The sequence below is a fragment of the Entelurus aequoreus genome, linkage group LG08 (assembly GCF_033978785.1).
Source record: "Entelurus aequoreus isolate RoL-2023_Sb linkage group LG08, RoL_Eaeq_v1.1, whole genome shotgun sequence".
NCBI classification, from domain to species: Eukaryota; Metazoa; Chordata; class Actinopteri; order Syngnathiformes; family Syngnathidae; genus Entelurus; species Entelurus aequoreus.
Window position 1 is genome coordinate 28,767,208 of NC_084738.1, and position 27,264 is coordinate 28,794,471.

The 27,264-nt window shown below is 40.8% G+C and overlaps 1 protein-coding gene across 1 annotated transcript; it reads left to right on the plus strand.

Annotated features, from left to right (window-relative positions):
• The first annotated feature begins 3,960 nt into the window (after nucleotides 1-3,960).
• On the plus strand, nucleotides 3,961-26,749 carry gspt1 (G1 to S phase transition 1). Its single transcript, XM_062056215.1, has 14 exons — nucleotides 3,961-4,404; nucleotides 4,622-4,666; nucleotides 13,466-13,741; nucleotides 13,835-13,868; nucleotides 13,947-14,024; nucleotides 16,825-17,005; nucleotides 19,928-20,082; nucleotides 20,208-20,348; nucleotides 20,455-20,548; nucleotides 21,213-21,293; nucleotides 22,604-22,777; nucleotides 25,736-25,825; nucleotides 25,936-26,104; nucleotides 26,169-26,749. The coding sequence occupies exons 1-14, from the start codon at nucleotides 4,206-4,208 to the stop codon at nucleotides 26,219-26,221; spliced, it is 1,770 nt and encodes a 589-aa protein (XP_061912199.1). The 5' UTR covers nucleotides 3,961-4,205; the 3' UTR covers nucleotides 26,222-26,749.
• Nucleotides 26,750-27,264: the final 515 nt, after the last annotated feature.

The window sequence follows — 27,264 nt, forward strand, 5'->3', positions numbered from 1 at the left end:
GAAAAAGAAGAGATGTATAAAGGAGGCTATGGAAATTAGGATGTGAGGGACCAACATCATCAACAGGGATGAGGGAACATACATGCTTCCACACACCTGGGACGCTGTCCTTTATCGGCGACATCAGGGCGGAGAACAGATACTGTATGGCCGGGTCGGGGAACTTTGTTTAGCACAGTCCTCAAATAGCCCCCTAGCCCCTTTGGGGCTAGGGGGCGTGGTGCGATGCCGGGGGGGTGCATAACCACGGTGGGAGACGAGGAAAGACCAGTGTGTTGTTTCCTTTAATGTTAATAAGCTTACAATGTTATGCAGAGGTATAGCTATAACAATTATATAGACAAATTATACCATTTGTAGTCACAGTAGAGAGTGTGGGTGGCGTGAAATATTCTCTTCTTCCAAGGGGTGGCATAACAGCAAATAATTGAAAAGCTCTGATTTAGCAGGTAAATCTAGTCCTAAAATGTTTGTACTTTTATTGAAAACTGCTTGAATGTTGAAAATATGAGCAGAAACTGATTATTCTTGTTAATTCAACCTAAAGTGTTGGTTGCACATTTTTCAAAAAGGTTTGTGATTGCATTGGCCATTAATTGTTGTTTACTTGCATGTTTGTATTCATAATACATATATACTGTACATAATTCCCTTACAAAAAATAACGGGAATATAGAAAACTTCACCTGCAGTGTCAGGTGTCTACTATTTATTTCACAGTCACTCTGATTGATTTTTTTTTTCAACTCACTGAACGGATGGATGGATGAATTGTGTATAAAGAAAGTATGGCCAACTCGGTTTCAGATTATCTCCTCAATGATCGGTCAAAAGGCACTTAACGTGACTCAAGGGCGCCGTGACTGCTACTACCTTGAGCTCATGTTATGTGTTTGCAGCGCCATGTTGTGCAGCATGGGGCTGTTCCCCCAGTGATAATTGTGGAAAGCTTTTACATCGCTTTACCCAAAACCCTGAAAGAAGACAAGTATGGGAAGTGAAGGTTTGCCGTCAACAGTACTGGAGAGCCACCGATTACAGTGTTTTCTGCAAAGTAAATACGTGCCACATTGTCTGTGTTCTGTTCAGGAGAGAACAAACAGAAGCTAATACAAATAATAACAAGAAATGAACAAATTGAAGCGATGATTTGACAAAAACAGACTATCTTTGAATCTCAGTAAAACTGAAATAGTGCAATTTGACTAACATCCAATCTCAGTAAAACTTAAATAGTGTAATTCGGTAACAGAAGAAAAAGTAAAACACAAATAGACGGAATAGACATTGAAAGAGTAAAATAAACCACATTTTGGGTGCAATTATAGATGAGGAAAATTAATTGGAAATATCATTAAAAATATACAACAAAAAGTGGCAAGAAATACTTTAATAATGAATAGGGGACAAGCGGTAGAAAATGGATGGATGGATGTTCTGGACCAAAAATCACTCCATATTCTCTACTGCTTGCCAGTGTTACCATATCTGAGTTATTGTGCAGAAATATGGGACAATAACTCCAAAAGGAAACTTATTCACTTACCATGTTACAAAAAAATAAAGATCAGTTAGAATAATACATTATGAGAGATACACACTGTGATTACAAATAGATCACCACAGTTGACATACTCCACATCCATCCATCCATCTTCAACCGCTTATCCGGAATCGGGTCGCGGGGACAACAGCTCCAGCAGAGACCCCCAGACTTCCCTCTCCAGAGCAACATTAGCAACTTCCTCCTGGTGAATCCCGAAGCGTTCCCAGGCCAGAGAGGAGATGTAATCCCCCCATCTGGTCCTTGGCCTGCCGCGGGGTCTCCTCCCAGTGGGACGTGCAACGAGGACCTCCCTAGGGAGACGCTCGTGAGGCATCCGCACGAGATGCCCGAACCACATAAGCTGGCTCCTTTCCAAGCGAAGGAGCAGCGGCTCTACTCCGAGTCTCTCTCGGGTGACTGAACTTCTCACCCTATCTCTAAGGGAGATGCCAGCCACCCTTCTGAGGAAACTCATTTCGGCCGCTTGTATCCGCGATCTTATTATTTCGGTCATTACCCACACTTCATGACCATAGGTGAGAGTAGGAATGTAGATAGCTCGGTAGACCGAGAGCTTTGCCTTCTGGCTCAGCTCTCGTTTCGTCACAACAGTGCGGCAGAGAGACGCAATACTGCCCCAGCTGCTCCGATTCTCCGGCTGATTTCCTTCTCCATCTTTCCCTCACTCGTGAACAAGACCCCGAGATACTTAAACTCCTCCACCTGGGACAGAGTCTCGTCCCCTACCTGGACTGTACAAACCATCGGTTTCCTGCTGAGAACCATGGCCTCAGATTTGGAGACGCTGATCCTCATTCCAGCCGCTGAACACTCGGCTGCGAACCGATCCAGTGAGAGCTGAAGGTCACGAACCGAAGGTGCCATCAGGACCACATCATCTGCAAACAGCATTGACGCAACCTTTAGCCCCCCGAGACGTATACCCACGACTATGCCTAGAAATCCTGTCCATGAAAATCACAAACAGGATAGGTGACAGAGCACACACAAGTCATAATTTCTCCATGATTGTTGTACCAAAGCTAATGAAGATTTTGGCAAAATTAGGGAAATAAGTAATTTTTTGGTTCGTTCTGTGTATTTTTTTTAAGTTTGTTGACCCATCAGGTGCCTGCTGGTCATGACACATCAGTGGTGTGCCGTCAGGGCCAGCAAGGCCTTCTCTGCTGGCCTAACATGACCAGAAATCATGATCATAATTCAAGATAAAATATTTTTTTTATTTACTTTACCTAAATATCTCAAATTATTCATATTCTCTTCATGTCATATTATGCTCCTTCCAGTGCTGTTGTTTTTAGGTTTGAGTTTGTATCCAATCAGAATTCAGCTAGCTTATGTTGCCATTCTGTACGAAATCTGCCCGGGACCTTCAGAATCAACAATGCGGGCCGCTGTGCCCTGTAAGCGAACGGGCACATACAGTTGATAGACAGTTGCGATAGCCAATCAGATCACAAGCTGTTGTCAGTAGCCTATCTAGGTAGCCTGATGTTAATGAGACTGTGATTGGATACTCACTTGTCATTCCTGCTAAGTTGCAACTTAGCAGGAAGCAGGAAGTGTAGACCCACAAAGAAGGAGAGCAAAACGTTTATTAGGTGGAAGACATATTGGCAAGGCCATTTTCAAGTTTATTGATTTTTAAGTTCGCCAGAAAATAACCCGTTTTGTACAATGTCCAGTAGTGCGTAAATGTGTTACTGTATAGTACTTTTCCAGCAATGGTCATGTGGTGACATAAATTATGGTATTTTGAGAGGTAATCATTGAAGACGGAAATCACTGAAGGCCTAGGTGGGAAACGCACAGCCCGCCAGTGCAAAACACAGACAGAATTTAGCATCAGAGGCCGCTAAATGATACTTTCTCGAAATAAAAGCATGTTTTATTGTAAGTTTATTAGAACTTGAGAGGCTTTGGATATTTCTCATTGGCGAGAGCTCAAACCACGCGTAAACGTTTTTGTGTGTCTGTATGCGTAGTAAAATTCTGGAACAAACTGGATTTACAACACAAGCAATGCCAAACTATTAATCGATTTAAACTATTATACAAACATCGGGTCTGGTTCAAATATAGAGATGATGATCTTTAATTTGACCCTCTGTTGTATTCTGTCTCAAAGTGTGATTTATTTGTATGTCACATTTTTATATTTATACATTTTATTTTATATATATTTTCAAATCTCAAAAATATATTTCCAAATAAGCGTTTATTTATACAAATTATTTATTTATTTGTATATCACATTTGTATTTGTATATGTATTAATATATGCATATGTATTAAGATCATATTGATATATATATGTGAGACAATTCTACTTCTCGTCCTTGGTAGCAGTCATGGCGCCTGTTATTTAATCGGCATTTTTCTCTTTATACACGCCTCTGTCAGCAGGAGATCAATGCTGACCCCCAGTGGCGGGCGCTGGTAATGCACGTCTACACCACAGCTCCTGTCATGCGAGCTCCATATGCTTGTCAAAGCAGCATAGCGATGGGAAGTTCACCCACAGCAGCGCTCTTTAAACACACTACAAACTGAACGTTTTGTTCTCTAAAACCAAACCGCAAACACCAACCAGCGTTTATCGGCAGAGGATAGTTTGTCAACGCCGAGGAACGACAGCATGGACCCGAGAGACACAGCCCCGGATTCGTGGGAACTGGAGGAAGATGCCGAGGCCCCACCAGCCGCCGCGGCGGATCTCGCGGGCACTTTCGCCGCACTCAACGTCAACGCCAAGCCGTTTGTTCCCAACGTCAACGCGGCGGTGTTTGTGCCCACCGTCCCTCAAAGTACCACGTCGGAAACCATTCCTTTGCATGGTAATGTTCCATAAAGGCTTGTCAACTATTTGGAAGTTAGCCTAACTTGCTAACTATCTTGCTAACGCAGCTAACTCCCCTCGGTTAAGTTGCATGTCGTCACAAGCTATACCTGATTCATTGCCAAGTAATGCTGAGCAGGAAATGTTCAAACGTCACCATTGTTGCGTGGTAACCTTGTGAACGAAGGTTATTAAAATATGTTTTCTCCCTAAAGGTGCCCCCGATCCTGCTGGCAACATGGAGGTGGCACAAACAATCGGTATGCATGTCGAACACCTCTGTTCAAAGTGTGGCCTGGTGGACATTTTATGGCCGTTTTTTTGCCCCTCTGCGTTTTGTAAAAATACAATCAGTTCATTATTATTGGGGTACATTATTAGTTTTTCACCAGTTAGCTTTACCACCTGTAACACAAAGCTACTACATATATAGCTTAGCAGAGTGGTTCTCAAACTTTTTTCACCAAGTACCACCTCAGAAAAAACTTGTTTCTCTAAGTACCACCATAATGACCAACATTAGAATACATTAGTATAGTGGGCCTAAGCATTCATTAAAAACAAGGCATAGGTTTTATTTAACATTTTTGGCCACTATCATTACACACAGTTTGGACAGTAACAATGTGTTTGAATATAGGAAAATAAAACTACTTTAATCAAGTGATTATTTGGTGTGCCACTAGATCAGGTGTGTCAAACGTACGGCCCGAGTGCCGGATCAGGCCCGCGAACAGCTGGGGGATGAGTTTGCTAAGTATAAAAATGAACCTGAAATTTTTGAATGAAAGAAACCGCTGTTCTAGATGTGTCCACTGGATGTCACAATAGCAATTCTTTGTATCTTTGTAGATGATGCTACATATGTACAAAATATACCACATCATTTATTCAGAAAATATAAATAACGACAAATAAAGATAGAATACTATTAACCGCAACATGTAATTGTATAAAAGCCTCAACAACATTATGTACAATTCCAGAATGTGCTTGTTCTATTTTTAAACAAAGAAAAAAAATCTGAAGTCGTCTTTATTTTTAAGTTATCGTGCCGTGATTTTACCCACTTTTACCCACTTGAGAGTACATTTTTCTCCATGTGGCCCCCGATCTAAAATAAATTTGACACCCCTGCACTGGATGAAGCCTACATGCCGCTACTGGTACACGTCCCACAGTTTGAGAATTGCTGGCTTAGCATACATTTGACATCCATTGGTTTGCATTTTTCTGTATACCCCTGACATAGACAGAATAAACTCAAACACTGCGTGTGATTATGGTCAGGTTACAAAGGCTTTCACTACGCTGTGTGTGTCGTGTCAGCATGCGTGCACCTGCAGCCATGTTTGAAACCCCAAACTAACCGGGAATGCTCGGCGGCTGATGTGTAGTTTTACTTACTGACCCTTATTTGGATTTCTGGCATTGGTAAAGTCACAAGTGCCGCCTGTGTTAACGATATGATGCAACTTCCCCATTCCAATTCTAAAATAGACATCCCTTTGGACCACACTGGCACTACCCGTTCTTAAAAATAATGTCCAAATTGTATGTTTATTTATAACCAGAAAGGTGCTGTTGACACTTATTGCCGCAGCATTAGGTACACCAGCACAATCTGACATTATCCAAGTTGATCTAATTTGCATAATTAGCCAGGGAAAATGTACGTACAATTTTAATGGGAGCTGCATGAGGGACAAAAGTGAGCAAAAAACATAAAAATCAACACAATATAATACAAATTAAGTCTGTTCTGTTGCATCTTTTTGTGCGTTTATATTTTAATGTAACAAGCAGTACAGAAGCCGTCTGTGGGAGGGAGTGATATGTGCTTTCGTGTTAGTGCTTCAAAAAGAAAACACCAAAATAAGTCGCAAGTAGTTATCTTAGTCGCTGTTTTCAAAAAGACAATCGGTGTCTGAATATTTGTTAAATATTTTATTAAAGTTGCTAAGTTGGCAACACTGATCTCCCTAGCTACATATCTTTATTCTCTGGCAGACCAAGTGTGTTAAAGGGGTCATATTATGATTTTTTTCTACATTTAAAACACTTCCTTGTGGTCTACATAACATGTTATGATGGTTCTTTGGTCAAAATGTTGCATCAATTATGTTTTACAGACAATCTTAAGCCGCTTTCTGACCGCCTCTTCAGGATGCGCCATTTTGTGGGCGGTCTTATTTACTGCCTCCACTTTGACTGCCTCTTTTCCCCACCTTCTTTTTTGTAGCTTTTAGTGCTTCCGTAGCAAGTCTACTCACAAATAAAAGTGAGAACTATATGCTACTTTGTTTTAAAAATGGCAACAGTGGAGGATGCATGTGCATGTACAAGCCAGTCTGCACCACAACGAGAGGATGGAGAAAAAGAAGGAGCTTATTGATTACAGCGCGGACTGCAACGGCGCATTTATACCATATATTGATAATCCGCTGACGATTTTCCCAATTTGTGACATCACCGATTGTGCAAATTCCAGACAGCGCATTTAGCGGAAGTATTAAGGAAGGCAAGATCCATTCATCCATCTTCTTCCGCTTATCCGAGGTCGGGTCAAGTTTATTTTATAAATATTTCAAATTTCCGGGACTCATGCAGATCCCAAATACACAACTGCAGGTACCAATTGGTAAGAAAGGTTGGTTTTGCATAATAGGGCCCCTTTAAAGGCCTACTGAAATGAATTTTTTTATTTAAACGGGGATAGCAGATCCATTCTATGTGTCATACTTGATCATTTCGCGATATTGCTGTATTTTTGCTGAAAGGATTTAGTAGAGAACATCGACGATAAAGTTTTGGTCGCTGATAAAAAAGCCTTGCCTGTACCGGAAGTAGCGTGACGTCACAGGTTGAAGGGCTCCTCACATTTCCCCATTGTTTACAATGCAGCGAGAGCGATTCGGACCGAGAAAGCGACGATTACCCCATTAATTTGAGCGAGGATGAAAGATTTGTGGATGAGGAACGTGAGAGTGAAGGACTAGAGTGCAGTGTAGGACGTATCTTTTTTCGCTCTGACCGTAACTTAGGTACAAGGGTTCATTGGATTCTACACTTTCTCCTTTTTCTATTGTGGATCACGGATTTGTATTTTAAACCACCTAGGATACTATATCCTCTTGAAAATGAGAGTCGAGAACGTGAAATGGACATTCACAGTGTCTTTTATCTCCACGACAATACATCGGCGAAGCTCTTTAGCTACGGAGCTAACGTGATAGCATCAGGCTTAAATGAAAATAGAAACAAAATAAATAAACCCCTGACTGGAAGGATAGACAGAAAATCAACAATACTATTAAACCATGGACATGTACACGGTTAATGCTTTCCAGCCTGGCGAAGCTTAACAATGCTGTTGCTAACGACGCCATTGAAGCTAACTTAGCTACGGGACTTCACGGAGCTAACGTGATAGCATCGGGCTAAAATGCAGATAGAAACAAAAGAAATAAACCCCTGACTGGAAGGATAGACAGAAAATCAACAATACTATTAAACCATGGACATGTAACTACACCAGACCTGGGCATTCTGCGGCCCGCGGGCCGCATCCGGCCCTTTGTGCGTCCCTGTCCGGCCCGCGTGAGGCCAATTATAAATTACAAAATACATTTTAAAAAGTATCTATGTCGAGTGTGCAATACAACGGTGCTGCTTTTGTTTTGAAAATCCTTATTTGTATTACTTCCGTGTGGACGTGTGCGTGATTGTGAGTGAATGTGAACAGCTGCAATCACAAATTACAAAATAAAGTTGAAAAAACATCTATGTCGTGCGCGCAATACAACTGTGCTGCTTTTATTTTGAAAAGTATTATTTATGGGCGTGTGTCCGTGTGTAACCTGCGAGTGAAGGTGCACATGCAGCGACAAGTGATGCACGGTTTACACCCGAGACGCTAAAAAGAGAAAAGTTGATGACGAATGCCGTGTTTTCAACAAGACATGGACTGCAAAGCAACGTTCCCTCTAAGGTGCGTGCCTGCGCAATTGCGCACTGCTCAAGCGTCCGCTGCGCACAGCAAATATATGCCGCGCACCAAATCAAGTCCCATCTGAATTCTAAACAAAATAAACACATTTATTCTGTGTAATTTTGCAATGCAACTTTGAGTGACAGTGACAACAAGCGGCCCTAACGGTGTTCGTCAACACCGTTCAATTGAACACCGTTCAATTATTGTAACGTCTATCGAGATGCTTCGAGGACAGGAATTATATCGATCACTTTATTGAGCAAAACTGTTCATATTCGGCCATAACCACACCAAAAACATGAGTAAAACACTCCTATCTCGAAAAACTAGTCATTTTCTGCCGTACAAACCAGGCCAAAACCAACTTGTCATCTGTCACCAACACGCACAGCACTAAGCCACTGGTGCGTTTATGGCCACACAAAAAGTCGGACAACTCAAACACCACACAAAGTTACACTATGACTCCTCAGTCATACGTGTGCTTATTTTACTGTCATTTATTATTAATGTTAATTTATTTATATTAGTCATGGAATGCTGTTACACACACTATGTTGAAGTATTACTATTATTATTAATTATTATTATTATTTATCTTACGGTATATATAAAAAATAATATTGAGCAAAATTTAATTGAAATATTGTCGATGTGGCCCTCCAGCAGTGCTCGGGTTGCTCATGCGGCCCCCAGTAAAAATTCATTATAGAACCTTTATTTAACCAGATAAGAAAACCCATTGAGATCAAGATCTCTTTCACAAGGGTGACCTGGCCAAGAGGTCAACAGCACATGTCACAGAGCAGTTTCAAAATAAATACATTAAGACATACATTTTAAAATACATAAGAGAACTGTAAAACAACAGAGATTTACATCTTTAAAAACACAGGCACTGTGCAAACGTCTCTCGCTGTTTGTCCCTCAGGACAGAACGGAAGGCTCCAAATGGAAGTAGTTCTGTAAGTTTCAGTTTAGTCTGAAATGCATTCCATGCCATGGGGGCAGCAATGCCAAAAGCTCTTTTGCCAAATTCAGTCCGTACATGAGGAACAGTTAAAACATACAAATTGTTAGAACGTAATGCGTAAGAGCTGCTTTTTCTTTGTAACAGAGTACACAAGTATGGAGGTATTAAACCTAAAAGAGCCTTATAAATTAAAGTCAGCCAATGTGTGTATCTGCGTGCACTCAATGAAGATAAGTCTGACTTCATATACAGTTGACAATGGTGGGTGAGACTACGACAGCCAGTAACAAATCTTAGTGCTGAATGAAAAACAGTGTCCAAGGACTGGAGGCATTTAGATGAAGCACTAAAATAAAGCATGTCTCCATAATCAATTACAGGCAAGATAGTTGCTGTCACCAATTTCTTTCTGACTTTAAGAGAGAAGCAGTTTTTATTTCTAAAAAAGAAACCAAGCTTTACCCTAAGCTTAGAGACCAAGTTGTTAATATGGGCTTTAAATGAAAGCTCTTCATCAAGAGTAAAACCCAAGTACTTGTAATTTAAGACCTGCTCTATAGGGTTTCCATTTGATGTTACAATATTTGGAATATTTTCCAGTAGCACCTTTGAATGAGAGAAAACCATTACCTTGCTTTTATCTGTATTTAAAACCAATTTAAGATCAAATAAGTGAGCCTGGATGACATCAAAAGCAGCTTGTAAAAACTCAAAAGCCTGAGTGATGGAGGTTGAACAGCAATAAATAATGGTGTCGTCTGCATAAAAATGGTACATTGCATTTGACAAATTATTACAAAGATTATTTATGTAGATAGAAAATAAAATGGGCCCCAGCACTGAGCCTTGTGGAACGCCTTTGGTAATGTCCAGTAATGAAGAGGTGGTCCCAGCCACCTGTTCACATTGTGTTCTGCTGGAGAGATAGTCTGTGAACCAAGCAGCTGCATTTTTAGATAATCCAACGTGATGAAGGGCTTGAATTAACAGACTGTGGTCTACTGTGTCAAATGCTTTTGACAAATCAATAAATAGGGCGACACAATATTTCTTGCCGTCTACAGCCTCGATTAAATCATTGAAGACCTTAAGAGCAGCTGTAATAGTGCTATGCTGTTTTCTAAAACCAGATTGAAATGGAGATAAAATATTGTTTGATTCTAAAAAATCCTCTAGCTGGTTACTGATGATCTTCTCAAACAATTTTGCTAAAATGTATAATTTAGAAATTGGTCTGTAGTTATTTATATTTGTGGGTTCACCCCCTTTTAGCAGGGGAAGAACAAAGGCCGATTTCCAGATTTTTGGAATGCTTTTACTTGTTAGACTTAGGTTAAAAGTATGCGAGAGAGGCTCAGCAACAAAATCAGCAGCCAATTTTAAGAAAAAGGGTTCAATTTGGTCAGGTCCTGCTGCTTTAGTTGTGTCCAGGTTCTTTAGTGCACTGTTTACCTCTGATATTGATACAGGTGTGAACTCAAAAGTGCAGGTGCTGCGTCTATTGCCCACCCCTGAACTACACGGTTAATGCTTTCCAGCCTGGCGAAGCTTAACAATGCTGTTGCTAACGACGCCATTGAAGCTATCTTAGCTACGGGACCTCGTCAGAGCTATGATAAAAACATTAGCGCTCCACCTACGCCAGCCCTCATCTGCTCATCAACACCCGTGCTCACCTGCGTTCCAGCGATCGACGGAGCGACGAAGGACTTCACCCGATCATAGATGCGGTCGGCGGCTAGCATCGGATAGCGCGTCTGCTATCCATCTCAAAGTCCTCCTGGTTGTGTTGCTGTAGTCTGCCGCTAATACACCGATCCCACCTACAGCTTTCTTCTTTGCAGTCTTCATTGTTCATTAAACAAATTGTAAAAGATTCACCAACACAGATGTCCAGAATACTGTGGAATTTTGCGATGAAATCAGAGCTTTTTGTATTGGATCCAATGGGGTCCGAATACTTCCGTTTCAACCATTGACGTCACGCGCATACGTCATCATACATAGACGTTTTCAACCGGAAGTTTCGCGGGAAATTTAAAATTGCACTTTATAAATTAACCCGGCCGTATTGGCATGTGTTGCAATGTTAAGATTTCATCATTGATAAATAAACTATCAGACTGCGTGGTCGGTAGTAGTGGGTTTCAGTAGGCCTTTAAGAAGCAGAGTTGTTGTAACGACAAGCTACATTTATAAGCAGGCTCATTATAATGTGTTTAAGAGCAACGGCAAACAGGTAGCACCAAATCTATTTGTGGCGGTCCAGTTTCATTCGTGGCAGGCCTCCACAAACAAATGAATATATGGGAAACATTGGCTTTTACAGGAATATAAACAAATAAAGGTGTGATAGTAGCCTTGTTTGGTGGTAATTTAGGACAGAATGTGTTCTAGTACATTCATTAATATAAATAGAGCAAGGAGTAAGTACAGGAGTAAAAATGTTTTAAGGATTGTATAATCAATATACAAATATGTAATAGATAATACATAGTTAGCAACTTGAGGGTTGCAGGTTCAATCCCCGCTTCCGCCATCCTAGTCACTGCCGTTGTGTCCTTGGGCAAGACACTTTACCCACCTGCTCCCAGTGCCACCCACACTGGTTTAAATGTAACTTAGATATTGGGTGTCACTATGTAAAGCGCTTTGAGTCACTAGAGAAAAGCGCTATATAAATATAATTCACTTCACTTCACTTCATCTCTAAGGGAGAGCCCCGCCACCCGGCAGAGGAAACTCATTTTGGCCGCTTGTACCCGTGATCTTGTCCTTTCGGTCATAACCCAAAGCTCATGACCATAGGTGAGGATGGGAACGTAGGTCGACTGGTAAATTGAGAGCTTTGCTTTCCGGCTCAGCTCCTTCTTCACCACAACGGATCGATACAGCGTCCGCACTACTGAAGACGCCGCACCGATCCGCCTGTCGACCTCACGATCCACTCTTCCCTCACTCGTGAAGTATTCACGAGTGAGTATTCACAGTCTTTGCTCAATACATTGTTGATGCACCTTTGGCAACAATTACAGCCTAAGTCTTTTTGAATACGATGCCACAAGCTTGGCACACCTATCTTTAGGCAGTTTTGCCCATTCCTCTTTGCGTCACCTCTCAAGCTCCATTAGGTTGGATGACATCCTGGATGTGTCTGCACATTTCCGCATTCATCTTTCCCTCTATCCTGACAAGTCTCCTAGTTCCTGCCCCTGAAAAACATCCCCACAGCATCATGCTGCCACCACCATGCTTCAATGTAGGGATGGCCTGGTGATGAGTGGTGCCTGGTTTCCTCCAAACATGATGCCTGGCATTCACACCAAAGTGTTCAATCTTTGTCTCATCAGACCAGAGAATTTAGTTTCTAATGGTCTGAGAGTCCTTCAGGTGCATTTAACAAACTGTTTACTAATAAATGGCCTCTGTCTGCCTACAATACCACACAAGCCTCTATGGTGGATTGCTGCAGAGATGGTTGTCTCTGTAGAGAGGTTCTCCTCTCTCCACAGAGGAACGCTGTAGCTTTGACAGAGTGATCATCGGTTTATTGGTCACCTCCCTGAAGAGACTAAGATGAATGCAGCAATGTATAGAGACATCCTGGATGAAAACACTTCTCATCCAACCTGATGGGGCTTGAGAGGTGCTGAAAAGAAGAATGGGCAAAACTGCTCAAAGATAGGTGTGCCGAGCTTGTGGCATCGAATTCAAAAAGACTTGAGGCTATAATTGCTGCCAAAGGTGCATCAACAAAGTATTGAACAAAGGCTCTGAATACTTAAGTACCTGTGATTTTATTTTTAATAAATTAGCAAATTAGAAGAAAAAAAATTTCACGTTGTAATCATGGTGTATTGTGTGTAATATTTTGAGGAGAAAAATGAATGTATTCCGTATTAGAATAAGGTTGCAACATAACAAAATGTGGAAAAAGTGAATACTTTCCAAATGCACTGTATGTTCAAGTTTAATAGTACTAGAACTTTCATAGCTATGAACATGTAATTGCTTATTACAATGAGCTACCACTGCTGTTGCTGTAGCTACTGTAGACTTATTAATAACAAGTGTGGCAATATTCATTTGCAGCTCCAGTGGAGAACGGCGGCTCCGAGGCAGACATGGCCACAGAGGAAGTGACGTGGGAGCAAAACGATGACGAGCCGAGTGGAGCAGGAGGTGGACAAGAGTACCTGAGAGGTGCAGGGGACTGTCAGCCGTATGCTGGAATGAAGGATGATGATGATGATGAGGAGATGATGATAGAGGAGGAAGAGGAGGAAATACCCATGCCTAAAGTGGCACCTTTGACACCAGACGCCCCCAAAAAAGAACATGTGAACGTCGTATTCATCGGTCATGTGGGTGCGTCTGGGTTTACGTCATCATCCGTGTTGCCTTTATATGATTCCAGAATGACACTTTGATGTTATAACTTTTATTTTATTTGACTGGTAGATGCTGGCAAGTCAACTATCGGGGGACAGATCATGTAAGTGGACATCTTTCACTGTGGCTGCTTAAAGTGTTGAAAGTGACAGAGATTACTCCTTGGCAATTTTCATTTTAGGTATTTAACTGGAATGGTGGAAAAGCGGACTTTGGAGAAATACGAAAGGGAAGCCAAAGAAAAGAATAGAGAGACATGGTGAGCTTGTGTAGATGATTTGTTAGTGATTTGGTTCGAACTATACGCTACTTTATATTAGAAATGGCAACAGTGGAGGATGCATGTGCATATACGAAACAGTCTGCCCCACAACAAAAGGATCAAGCAAAAGAAGGAAGTTGACTACAGCGTCGGGCTATAATGGCGAACCTGCGCAAAGTACCTTTAGGTAAATTTATAGCATATATGGGTAATCCGTTGACGTTGCCAAATTCCAAACGGCTCATGTCCCGGAGGAATGAAGGAAGTCAAGATTGTTTTATAAAAATCTTGCCATGCCTCCATTGTTGGATTTTAAATTTTCAGGACTTATGCAGATCCCAAATACACAACAGCAGGTACCAATAAGTAAAAAAAAGTTGGTTTTGCATAATAAGGCCCCTTAAAGTAATATGTGCTCAAATCTGGGAAGTTAAAGTTAAAGTACCAATGATTGTCACACACACACACACACACACTGGGTGTGGTGAAATTTGTCCTCTGCTTTTGACCCATCCCCTTGATCACCCCCTGGGAGGTGAGGGGAGAAGTGCTGCGCCCGGTAATATTTTTTTGGGGGGGGGATTTAACCCCCAATTCCAACCCTCTATGCTGAGTGCCAAGCAGGGAGGTAATGGGTCCCATTTTTATAGTCTTTGGTATGACTCGGCCGGGGATTGAACTCACAACCTACCGACCTCAGGGCGGACACTCTAACCACTAGGCCACTGAGTAGGTTATTTAAGTAGGTCATTTTACCTTTTGTGCGCATACATCCAAAAACATTCCAACAACTCCCCTAGTGACGTTGTATTTAAAGGGAAACTGTGATGATTTAGATGTGCATTTGCCAATTCCTTGTGGTCTAGATGTATTGGATATGCTTTGGTGTAAATGTTTGCTCCTCAGTCACTTTTATAACCCGTTTTTTGAGTCTGCCTGCAAGATGTTAAATTCTGGAGGTGCTCCTAGATTGCAAATGAAACCACGCCACACCCTCTCTAAAAGTATCATGATTTATCTTTTGAAAATGTGCACAGTGTTTAAATATATAGCCCCCTTTTTTTCCGAACACAGGGGAAAATAAACTTCATAAACTTTATATACAGAACCAACCAACGTAACGTGTGGAGTCCCCCAAGGTTCAATCTTGGGGCCGACTTTATTTAACATCTATATGCTCCCACTAGGACAAATCATGCAAAATAATAACATTGACCATCATTGCTATGCCGATGACACCCAAATCTATGTAGCGCTATCACCAAATGACTATCGCCCCATAGATCTTCTGTGCCAGTGCATTGAGCAAGTCAAACACTGGATGTGCCAAAATTTCCTACAACTAAATGAAGATAAAACTGAGATAATTGTTTTTGGTGCTAAAAAAGAAAGGTTTAAAGTCATCCAACACCTTCAATCACTGTCCCTGAAAACCTCAAATAAAGCCAGAAATCTTGGGGTTATTTTAGATTCTGATTTACATTTCGACAGTCACATCAAATCAGTAACAAAATCGGCCTACTATCACCTCAAAAATGTAAAAAGACTTAGAGGGCTCATGTCAGCTCAAGACTTAGAAAAACTTGTACATGCCTTTATTACCAGTAGGCTAGACTATTGTAATGGTCTCCTTGCAGGTCTTCCCAAAAAAACTGTCAGGCAGCTACAGCTTGTTCAGAACGCTGCTGCTAGAGTTCTAACAAAGACCAAAAAATGTGAGCACATTACACCAATTCTTAAATCCTTACATTGGCTCCCTGTACATCAGAGAATAGATTTCAAAATCCTCCTGCTCACATATAAATCACTACATGGTTTAGGGCCCAAGTATATCACTGATATGCTCCCACTATATACGCCCTCTAGATCACTAAGATCTTCTGAGACCAATCTGTTAGCGGTTCCAAGAGTAAACTCAAATCAAGGGAGATCATCATTCAGTCACTATGCAACACATAGCTGGAATAAACTTCCTGAAGATGTCAGACTCTCCCCAACTCTCACTACTTTTAAAACTAGACTGAAGACTTTTATGTTCACCTTAGCTTTCAGCTAAATCTTTTAATCTTTTAACTTTTAACGTCTGCACTGTTTTTATTTTTATTGTCTGCATTTTAATTTTGCTTTTATTTTCTTTCATTTCACTTTGTTGTCTGTGAAGCACTTTGAGTCTGCCTTGTGTATGAAAAGCGCTATACAAATAAAGTTGCCTTGCCTTGCCTTGCCTACATTCACCTGGTCACAACATTAGGTACAACCGCTAAACAATTCAGTCTCTGCATTAAAAAAAAGCTAATTTTATCAGCATTTATGTCACTGCATGTTACATGTTTGTGTTTGGACGCATGTCACAATTAACATTAATATTTTACCCTGCCTTTTTTGTGTTTCCTCATAGCCTGAGGGGCTCCTCCTCCTCTGACTGAAAGCTTTATTTAATGTCTAAATAAGTACATCCACCTTGCCTTGACATTACGACGTAGACTGCAGAACCCCACGAACAAAGGCATCAAAAACTGCGGTCAAGCTTTCTCTAAAATACATGAACATTAAGATTTGACACTTTGGCATTAACACAAGTATCCAACATTGTAATATAAGTTAGAGAAAAGGAAATTTGTCATAAGTCCCCTTTCAGCGCATATTTGGAAAAGCCCAATATGAGGATAGTCGAGTGACCAAGTCCATGATTTTTTTCCCCTCTTTACCTTGCCATGACACTTCAAAATTGTATCACTTGAGAGCAAAATTGTCATTTTGTGCCTTTTATGTCAATGATTAAACATGGTGAATGCAGGTACCTGTCTTGGGCTCTGGACACAAACCAGGAGGAGAGAGACAAAGGGAAAACGGTGGAGGTCGGCAGGGCCTACTTTGAGACGGAGAAGAAACATTTCACCATCCTGGACGCTCCTGGACACAAGAGCTTTGTCCCCAACATGATTGGAGGAGCGTCACAAGCAGACCTGGCAGTTCTGGTGAGAAGGACACTGATGTTGCGCACCTTTTGTGTAGATTTTTTTCAATGCTTTTTACTACGCCTGTTTTCTTTGCTTTCTGTTGGTTCAGACTCAGCCACCTCCTGGTGTCAATGCATCTTTGAGATCTATGTCTAGTTCAGCTCTCATTTAACAAACTGGGTTTTTGGCATTTTGTCCACGTGCTCTTTTAGGTAGCCAAAAATGTACCTTTTTTGGTATAATGTCCATTCCCGATGTCACAATCGCGCCTGTTCCGCAAATTCAACCAATTCCCGCAAATTATGTGACGCCTTATACCTATGTCTAATTCCCTCACATTCCCCGCTTATTTTGGGCAATGTAATTTTTCTCTTGCGTGGCAGTCAATCGCGCACATCAACTGTCTAATTAAAACGTTTCTTCTGTAACAACCTGGCGGTTACAGTTTATGTGTGATGTTTGAGTTGGACGACTTTTTGTGTGGCCGTGAACACATCAGTGACTGAGTGAGCTGGAACCCCCTACCCACACGCTGCTCTTGAGACAACGGATTGTTTTGCCGTGGTTACGGCAGGAAGTGACCAGTTACATTAATTGACTGAAAGTTTTCCGTCATTGTTTTATCTCTTGTGACTGCCGGTTGTCACCTCTCACCGAATTGCATTACATAATAGTGAAGAATAATTACGTGTTTAGGTTTGATTTGATTTTATGTGCGACATAAATTTGCGCAGGCCCGCAGTTTAGTAGGAAAAGTGATTGACACCTACTGTAATGTCTGGTTTATTTGCCTCGCATAAGTGCTCAGCTGGCTTGGAAGAGGCAGGCGTTGACATGGCACCATTGGTCATGCACAAAACACATGCATGTGGGCAACATACTTTTCTATGAAGTTACAGAAATACACACAGTGACATGACATAATCCACTAAATTAAAGCAATGGTAATTTCCCAAATGCATAGCTATGTCATATGTGATTCCCTCTTACTCGTTGCTAATGATTCCATTTGCACAAAAGCAATACATAGACTCAGAATAGTCCACAAAGTCAAAGCCCACGATACCCTCACTTGCAGGTAGGCATATGCACCGTTATGCAACGTAGATGTGTCATATGTTAATGTATTCACTCCTATTGGTAGTTATTAATGATAACAACCACCTTACACAGTATAAAAACTGAAAACCTGAAAAGGGACGGCGTGGCGAAGTGGGTAGAGTGGCTGTGCCAGCAATCGGAGTGTTGCTGGTTACTGGGGTTCAATCCTAGTCACGTCCGTTGTGTCCTTGGGCAAGACACTTCACCCTTTGCCTCTGATGGCTGCTGGTTAGCGCCTTGCATGGCAGCTCCCGCCATCAGTGTGTGTGTGTGAATGGGTGAATGTGGAAATACTGTCAAAGCGCTTTGAGTACCTTGAAGGTAGAAAAGCGCTATACAAGTATAACCCATTTATCATTTATTTAAAACAAAGCCACAAAGTTAGGGCAGTTGCTCTTATACATCATTCTGTAATGGAGGGATGTGAAGTGAAGTGAATTCTATTTAAATAGCGCTTTTCTCCAGTGACTCAAAGCGCTTTACATAGTGGAACTTGTTATCTAAGTTACATTAAAACCAGTGTGGGTGGCACTGGGAGCAGATGGGTAAAGTATCTTGCCTAAGGACACAACGGGGATGGCACCCAAATCCTGAATGATTGCAGATCAGTGTGAGTGCGGTGGGCTTCATTGTAATATTCGAGACTCGTTTGACTCATTCTTGTTAGTGTGCCTGTTGCAAATGTAACTTTTTATATTTTTGATGAGATAAAACACCTTCAGCAGTAATAGTGCCACCTGTTGCTTTGGCATGCTCCTAGTAGCTCAGTAAGTCGTTTTCTTTTGGATGAAGAATTGTGTTGACGCTCGGGGTGTTTATGCTGACGATTTCGATACTGATCATCCATAAGTGAGCTCGGCCGCTACCGATCATGTACATTAACTGTACATTTATCCATTTATTTATGTGCTATTGACAGTTTAACAATATCAGCACAATATTTATACTAGTTCCTTATTCACTTTTATTACATACAATTGTTTGAGCAAAACAAAGTCAATAGTACACAATAACTAAACAAAATCCCAAACTACTATCTATTACTCAAGGAAATACTTTTTGCCCTCAAAGTCCTCCTGTGTCCAGGAACTTACTCTCTAAATCTGTAAACATTAACCCCCAAAAAATGTATATTGATCTAATCACTCTAGTATCGATCATATACTGATATTACCCTTGGTATCGACACCACCAATGTATGGATCAATCCGATCCTCCTGTGACAATGCTGACACACCAACAGTTGTTGTTGTATTATTCTCTCTCAAGACTCTTATTAATCTTCTTGTTAATTTCCGGTTAATATCTGCTTACTTTCTGCTATAACAGGTTCCATCTACACTTCTTAAACTTTATTAAGCACTTATTTCTTGGTGTTGTTTCAAGCTATGTTGGCGGTTATCTTAGCTATTAGCATGCCTGCTCCTGACTTGCTCTCGGTGTGTTGTTTATCCTCACCCTAAGGCTTGATAATGATACTTGATAATTATACTTAAGATATCAAGAAATACAGTTTATTTTCTTTAATAGAGGTGATTATTATTAACTTAGGAGAGCGGCTCCACACTATGTATGGAAATAAACAATTAGCTGCTGGCTTGTCAGCCATTAGACTAAAAATATATACAATATTTGCCAGAGGGGACTGTCTTTTGTGATTGTCTTTGAAAGGCATTAATCGGCAATGGCAATCACATACTTATTCCAAAAAATGGGCCGATACTAATCCGCACGTCCCTTGTTGATGTCTTTGCTGGGGGCATTTATTATCTATTTGCGGTACATTCAAAGTAGATTGCATCATGACATGCCATAAAACTTTCTGACTCGTTGTGTCAGGTGATCTCGGCAAGAAAGGGCGAGTTTGAGACTGGCTTTGAGAAAGGCGGACAGACTCGGGAACACGCCATGCTGGCTAAAACGGCAGGTGTTAAACATCTCATTGTCCTGGTCAACAAGATGGACGACCCCACAGTCAACTGGAGCCTAGATAGGTGAGCAAAGTGGGGGATTTTGTCGAAACCTACAAAGTCAAGCACAAGATTGATTTCCTAAACACTAGTGGCGGCTAAAAATGACAATTTCTGTTGCCGCTTCTGAGATTTTATTTATCTTGTAGGTATGAGGAGTGTAAGGAGAAGCTGGTGCCTTTTCTAAAGAAGGTAGGCTTCAACCCCAAGAAGGACATCTACTTTATGCCTTGCTCTGGACTCACAGGTGCCAACCTCAAAGACCCCGTATCTGAATGCCCCTGGTACACGTAAGTACTTTATGTGATTATCCAATCAAATCATTTCAGCAATTGTTCAGACTCATTGTCCAAGTAGAAAGCAGTAGTCAACTCTCTTTTTTTTGCTCTGTAACAGTGGTCTGCCATTTATACCCCACTTGGATAGTTTGCCAAACTTTGCCAGGTCCATCGACGGCCCCGTCAGGCTACCTATCGTAGATAAGTATAAGGCAAGCAATCAAACCTGTGTCTGCTGTTTCCTTGTAATGTGTGAGGCCTTCCATTCTCCTGGGATTGCGCAAGAGCATTTATTGTGATTACTCACAATAGCAACTCAGGGCTACATTTTGCTTGCACCCACAATTACTTTTTAGCAATGGAATTTTGTGAGAAACTTTTACTGACCCATGCTTTGTAAACACATGGAATACGTAAATGAACGGTCCTTTTGTATTTCTTGTCATTTACATATTGACACAAATATGACCTCATTTTGTCCCTACAAAAAAGTGTCACAAGACTGGTCTTACAATACTATATATTGTAATTAATACATGCAAACTAGCATGTGGCGCCAAACAGCCCCACCCCATCACAGGGCTTTTCTTCTTGTCACTCACACGTACCAATAACCAGAAGAAATGCAACTGACATAGAGACCTGCTTGAAAAAAGTGTCTCAAAGGTTCGGCAAGTTAGCAAACAGCACAGTATGGTGCAAATTTTAAGTTTAAGGTAATTAATGAAGCGTACTCACCATATTTTATTTTTTTTATGTAATCTACAAGTTCTTATTTCACTAATATTGAAAATGGGATTCACAAAAAAACTTGTTTTATATTTGGGGTAATAATATGGTACATGTCAATTGTTCATGTGTGCCTTCTGTGTTTAGGACATGGGTACAGTAATTCTCGGGAAGCTGGAGTCCGGAACGATCAGCAAAGCCCAGCAGTTGGTCATGATGCCAAACAGGGTAAGATTTCTGTTGTGGAATACAATTGAGGATCCAAAAGGTTACTGCAAATAAAACCTTAAAGTACCAGTAGAATGAAGAAACAAGTTGACTTTATATGCTTCATTGTGTTTCATTGTATCCATTAAACCATATCTAATTGTATTTACAATCCGCAAAGTACCCTCTAAACATCACAAAATGCCACAATTTCCGACTGCCTTTTTGAATATTCCACTCCGAATGTCTTCGGCAATTTCATTATGGGAACGATTCTGCAGCAGATCAGTCATACTGGAAATATGCAAAAAAATTGAAAGAGTTTTGCTGTCTATCATTCACAATCCCTATGTAAGAAATTAACACGTTTTACTTTTTTTTTTATATTATAGTCATTTATTTCAAGACCCAGGGGGATCCATATCATAGAATAAAAACGTACTGCAAGGATAAAAACAAATAAAAGAAATACCAGCATAAAAATATTCAATTTCCGGCATACAGGATTGCTCGCCAATGGTTCCACAGACTGGATGAAAATCTGACAGAACTGCAAGTCGGGTTAGTCAGACCAATAATTACATTGTTGTCTGACTCAGCTGCCCTACACATGAACCTGTACATGAGATTACGTAAAGTGGCAGTGCAGGTGGAGACCCCAATACTGACAAACATTTGGCTTGCACTGCAGCACCTTGAAGCTCTAAGAAGCAGTCTCATGCTGTCATTGTAAGCGACTATGAGCTTTTTAACACTGGCTAGTTTAAACCGACACCACAGGGGAGCAGTATACAGTGGTGTGCAATATGCTTTAAAAAGTGTGATCTTCACAGAAACTGAATACATACTGAACTTTCGACACAGCATGTTTGCTTGAGCATATAACTTCCGTCGCTGTCTGTAAATATCTTTGTCATCAGACAGGTCATTTGTAATATGTCCCAGATATTTCATTTCACTGTACACACTAAGTGCAGAACCAAAGAGAGAGAAGTCAGGGAAGGCTGAGTGTCTGTCTTCTCTACTTCTATCATGATCTTGCTCTTTTTAGCATTGAATATGATGTTAAAATCAGTACCATACTGTGTGCATATTTTCAGAAGCTGTTGAAGACCAGCAATATATGGGCTAAAAATTACCAAATCATCTGCGTACATTAGGTGACAGACACTAAGTCTCTATACAGTATCACCAGAGTAGCAACTACATTATTCTCCTGGCCTGTTAAATGAATATTGCTATTGGTATGACTATATTATTACTGAAAACATTTATTTAGATTTTTATTATAATAATAAAAAAGGGTTGTCTAATGTAATGTGTTATTTCAGCACATTGTGGAAGTATTGAGCCTCTTAACCGATGAAGTGGAGACAGATGATGCAGGTCCAGGGGAGAATCTAAAGATGAGGCTCAAAGGCATAGAGGAAGAAGAGATCCTGCCCGGTTTCATCTTATGCAGTCCTGACAACCTCTGCCACACCGGACGCACCTTTGACGCCCAGGTGACACGTCTTTTTGCAATGTTTGTGCTTAAAAGGAAGATAACAGTCATTGTCAAACAGTGTTTCCCATAGGACTTCGATTTGTGGCGCTGGGTGTGTGTGTAAATGTAGATGTCTTCGGCAAAATTGCATAATTGGCTATGACTAGTACTTGTAGTGTTTATGATAACTGGGGGAGAGTCAGAAAGCAAGCAGGAAACATGAAAAGTAAAACAAACGTTTAGAAATACAAACGGACTGGGGGGTCCTGCTGCTTGTTGAGAAGACCAATAATTACTTTCACATAAGTCAGAAAAAGTCGCTAGAGTTTTCAGTCCTTGCTTATTTGAAGAAAACAATCTCGAGTGGTCTAAATACTCCCTAAGTTGGCAACGTCGATCCTTCATGCAACATCATTTTATTCTCTAGTAGACCGGGGGTCTCATGTAAGCGTTCACACGATTCTGGCGTATGGCCTTTTTTACGGCAAAGATAAGCTGTATCAAGAGTGAACTGAATGTGAAAATGTGCAATGCTTCACGCCAACTTCATGGCTCATGTATGCACATTTCTACATGATGTGGATACTTTGGCAACACACAGATGTGGTCGTTTAAGGCTTTGTCAAAATGTGATGAGTGGTGTCAACAATGTAAAAGATCAAGGCGAGAACAAACAATTGACTGTTTTGCTAATGCATTTAATACCTGGTATTCATATTTGTGAGAATGTCTATTCATTTATGTAGGCGATCATTTTGCCACCTATTGCTGTCACAATGTGTTACTGTGACAGCAGCGCCAGCTTGGCCAGTCGGGCGGACAGCTCCAGCCGCCGGTGCTTGTGGCACATTAATGGTACCGGAGACGGTGAAAGAATGGGCTGCTACTGCAATAAATTGAGTGATCAAACAAAAGTCAGTATTTCATATTCTGGCATGTTTAAATGTAAAAGAACGCAAACCAATAATTACACAAATTACACATAAAATAATATGGCTGTGAGCAGGCTACTGTACAAATACATTTTGTTGTAAATTACTCAAATTATATTTATCTTGGAGGTAATCTGTGTCACTCAGATGTGCCCCCACTTCTTGTAAAGTTTAAGACTCAGACCAATGTTATTATTTGTGTATAATTGCAGCAACTATCTCTTCATACAGGGTGAGCATTACTTTAGAGGACAGCATGCTAAAAAGTATATTTTGGTGCGCTTTCACTTCAGCAAGAAGCACCTCCTACTTCTTGTTGGTGAATTCTGAATGGGTAGAGTCTGTAATCTCAGGCGCATAGCTAATTTAAATATATATGCGCTCCATTTGCCTTGAAAGTGGGAAGTTGGAGCTGGGAATAACGTTACTGCCGAGGTGAGCGTGTTCCATTTACGAAGTCGGAAATCAAGATGGCCACATCCACGAATGCTATTTTTGCGTTTGCCTTGTCACAATATAAACAATTTATGGGAAAATGTGCACTCTTTCTGCAACCTTCAAACATGGTGAATGAAGAGAAAATACAGATGCTATTGCTAGCGATGTACAGCGTAAATACCACATGAAATAAATGCAGTTTACACTACAGTGGCATTACCATATATAAACATACAACAATACAATATATATGGCTTATTTACTGCGACAAAAACTAATCAGAAGTGCTAATATCGGATATCATAGAAGCGGGTTTCATTGTTTACATCCACAGCAGCCATCTTTGAAACCAACTCCGGGGTGGTGATAATGCTTCTACTCTCTTGAGTCTGAAATCCGTCCTCGAGGGGTGTCCCAGTTGAAATTCCGACTTCCCAGTACAAATGGAACGCACCAATAGTTTGAGTATTTAAATGGAGCGTGGACATGGAGTGGCCAGCTGTGCTCCAGCATGTGCGCTCAATTCCACGTTAATTGGGATGTAAAAAATAAATGTGCCTGGATTATTGCGTGTGCACACTTAAATACATCTGAAACATTTTTTGCGTACATTTTCTGGATTTGAGCGTACACCATTTTTTAATAAGAAATCCACACAACTGGCCCCGGGTGCGTATGAGGTGTGTTAAGGAACAGTGTTAGAATACCATCTACTTTACGGAGTTGTAACGACTAGCTACATTCACATCCATTATAATGGGTTAATGAGTGATGGTAGTGCCACATACTTATTGTTAGTGGTGGTCCAAATGTGTTCCTGGCAGGCTGAGACAAATAAACGAATGTATGGGAAACACTGGTCCAATTAACATAAGTTTTGCACTCTTACCCTGGATTTCCACTGAATGCGTAATGGCAGTTCAACAGCGCCCCTTTCCGTTTTTATTCAAGTCAATGTGTTCAGTTTCCACCGCTGCAGAACGGCACCGCTTAATATATCCAGAGCTTCTATATTTGCCGGTGCCTGCAACACATCCATTCAAGTTAGCTAAAATCTGCTTGTTGGACAGTAAGTTATGCACAAACAAAAAATTAATTACTCGGTTTATTGTTAAAATAAAATACTCAGTTTTCTAGGCGGTGACGGACATGAAGTCAAACTTGTCAAAGGTTTTTAGATGTAATTGCACCTCGTTGACACAAAGGAATGAGGACATGCTGATTCTGAAGGTCCAAAAATAAAAAAACAGACGTGGATATCACGGGCAGCTATACGGGGTTACAGTATGGGGGCTTGTATCAAATAAAAGCTGATACGGGGGCTGGGAAAGCAGGAGAATGATTTTAGGTGTGTGTCAGTGCAACAGCATAACAGTTTATAGTTTTCTTTACTACAACTACCCTTATAACGTGATTACGTGCGGATTCGCAAGAACTCATAAAAGTCTGTGCTATTTCGCTGCATGACGGAGCCGCAACGCAACAGTAAACGAATGATCGCCTTGTTCAACTGTCGTTATGCATCCAGTGGAAATCCGGGGTTAGTATCTTTTCAATAAGCAAATTACATGTTCTATTAAAAATATTTTGCCTATTTTTTTATTTAGATCGTCATCATTGAGCACAAATCAATCATTTGTCCCGGTTACAATGCAGTCCTTCACCTCCACACTTGTATTGAAGAGGTGCAGATCTCAGTAAGTTTATTCAAACACTTGTTTAATACAGTTGTGTGTGTGCGTGCGTATATATGTTTATTTGTGTATATATCCCTACTGAACCTTATTAATTCCAATCCTGATTGCAGGCCCTATTCTGTATAGTGGACAAGAAGACGGGAGAGAAAAGTAAAACACGACCACGATTTGTCAAGCAGGATCAGGTTTGTATCGCTCGGTTCCGGGCAGCAGGAGTCATCTGCATGGAGACTTTCAAGGACTTTCCTCAGATGGGACGATTCACACTGCGAGACGAAGGTAAAAGACACTACATCGTTGTCTATTTGACTTTAAGTTAAATATCTATTTTCCCCCCAACTAGGCAAAACTATTGCTATCGGCAAAGTGCTGAAGCTGGTACCGGAGAAAGACTAAATGGATCAGTGGCCAAATATGCGAAGTTGTTCTGCTTGTCACCAAGGGAGAAACGCTTCAACAGCTGCTCATCTCTTACGTACAACTATGAGAAGAGAGGAACATCCAATGTGGAGGGAAAGAGGGAATGATATGTGTCAAATGAAGAAAATGAGACTGGATCAGTTTTTATGATGAACTATGTAAAGAGAAAAAGGCAGATAAAGTCCAGCGTCAGCGTTCTCATATTGAGAGCTCCAGTGCCACTAATGTAGCTTACATACTCAATACACAGTAGGCTGGCCACACTTTGTTTTTATTATGGACGCAGTGTTACTGAGTCCAGGAAAAACAACAGAATTATTTTGTCTCCCGCAAAATAATCCTGCAATTCTAATTTGGTATTCCTTTGGACGTTTTATTTTCTAAGCGTTGATGTATTAGTTTGGTTTCTCTCACACACTACTCTGATGAACCGAGGATCAACATACACTCATACAAACAAGAACATACACTCATACAAACTGTTACATAATCAACACAGAAAAATAAATTATGATGCTTGATTGGAGAACGTGTTTCTGTTTTGTTTTCTTGAAAAATTAAAAAATCCCTGGGCGGTGGTCCCTGGTTCCCTGGGCACCACACCTACTGTTTGTGGGATGGGCTCTCGGGGAGGCTGGTGCCGTACTCTGGCTCCCGCACACACTGGGAGTCAAATGTATTGTACATGCAAATTCACATGTACTCACACATGCATGCAGACATAGATAGGTACCTACGCTCCCACATACATATACAAATAAATACAGTACATATTTACACACTCAAAGTTCGTACATCCACGCGCACATTCATTATACAAACATACTGTATACACATACTGTACATATACATTCACTGTAAAAACATACATATACACATACTGTACATATACACTCACTGTACAAACACACATACACATACTACACATATACATTCACTGTACAAACACATACATATACTGTACATATACATTCACTGTACAAACACACATACACATACTGTACATATACATTCACTGT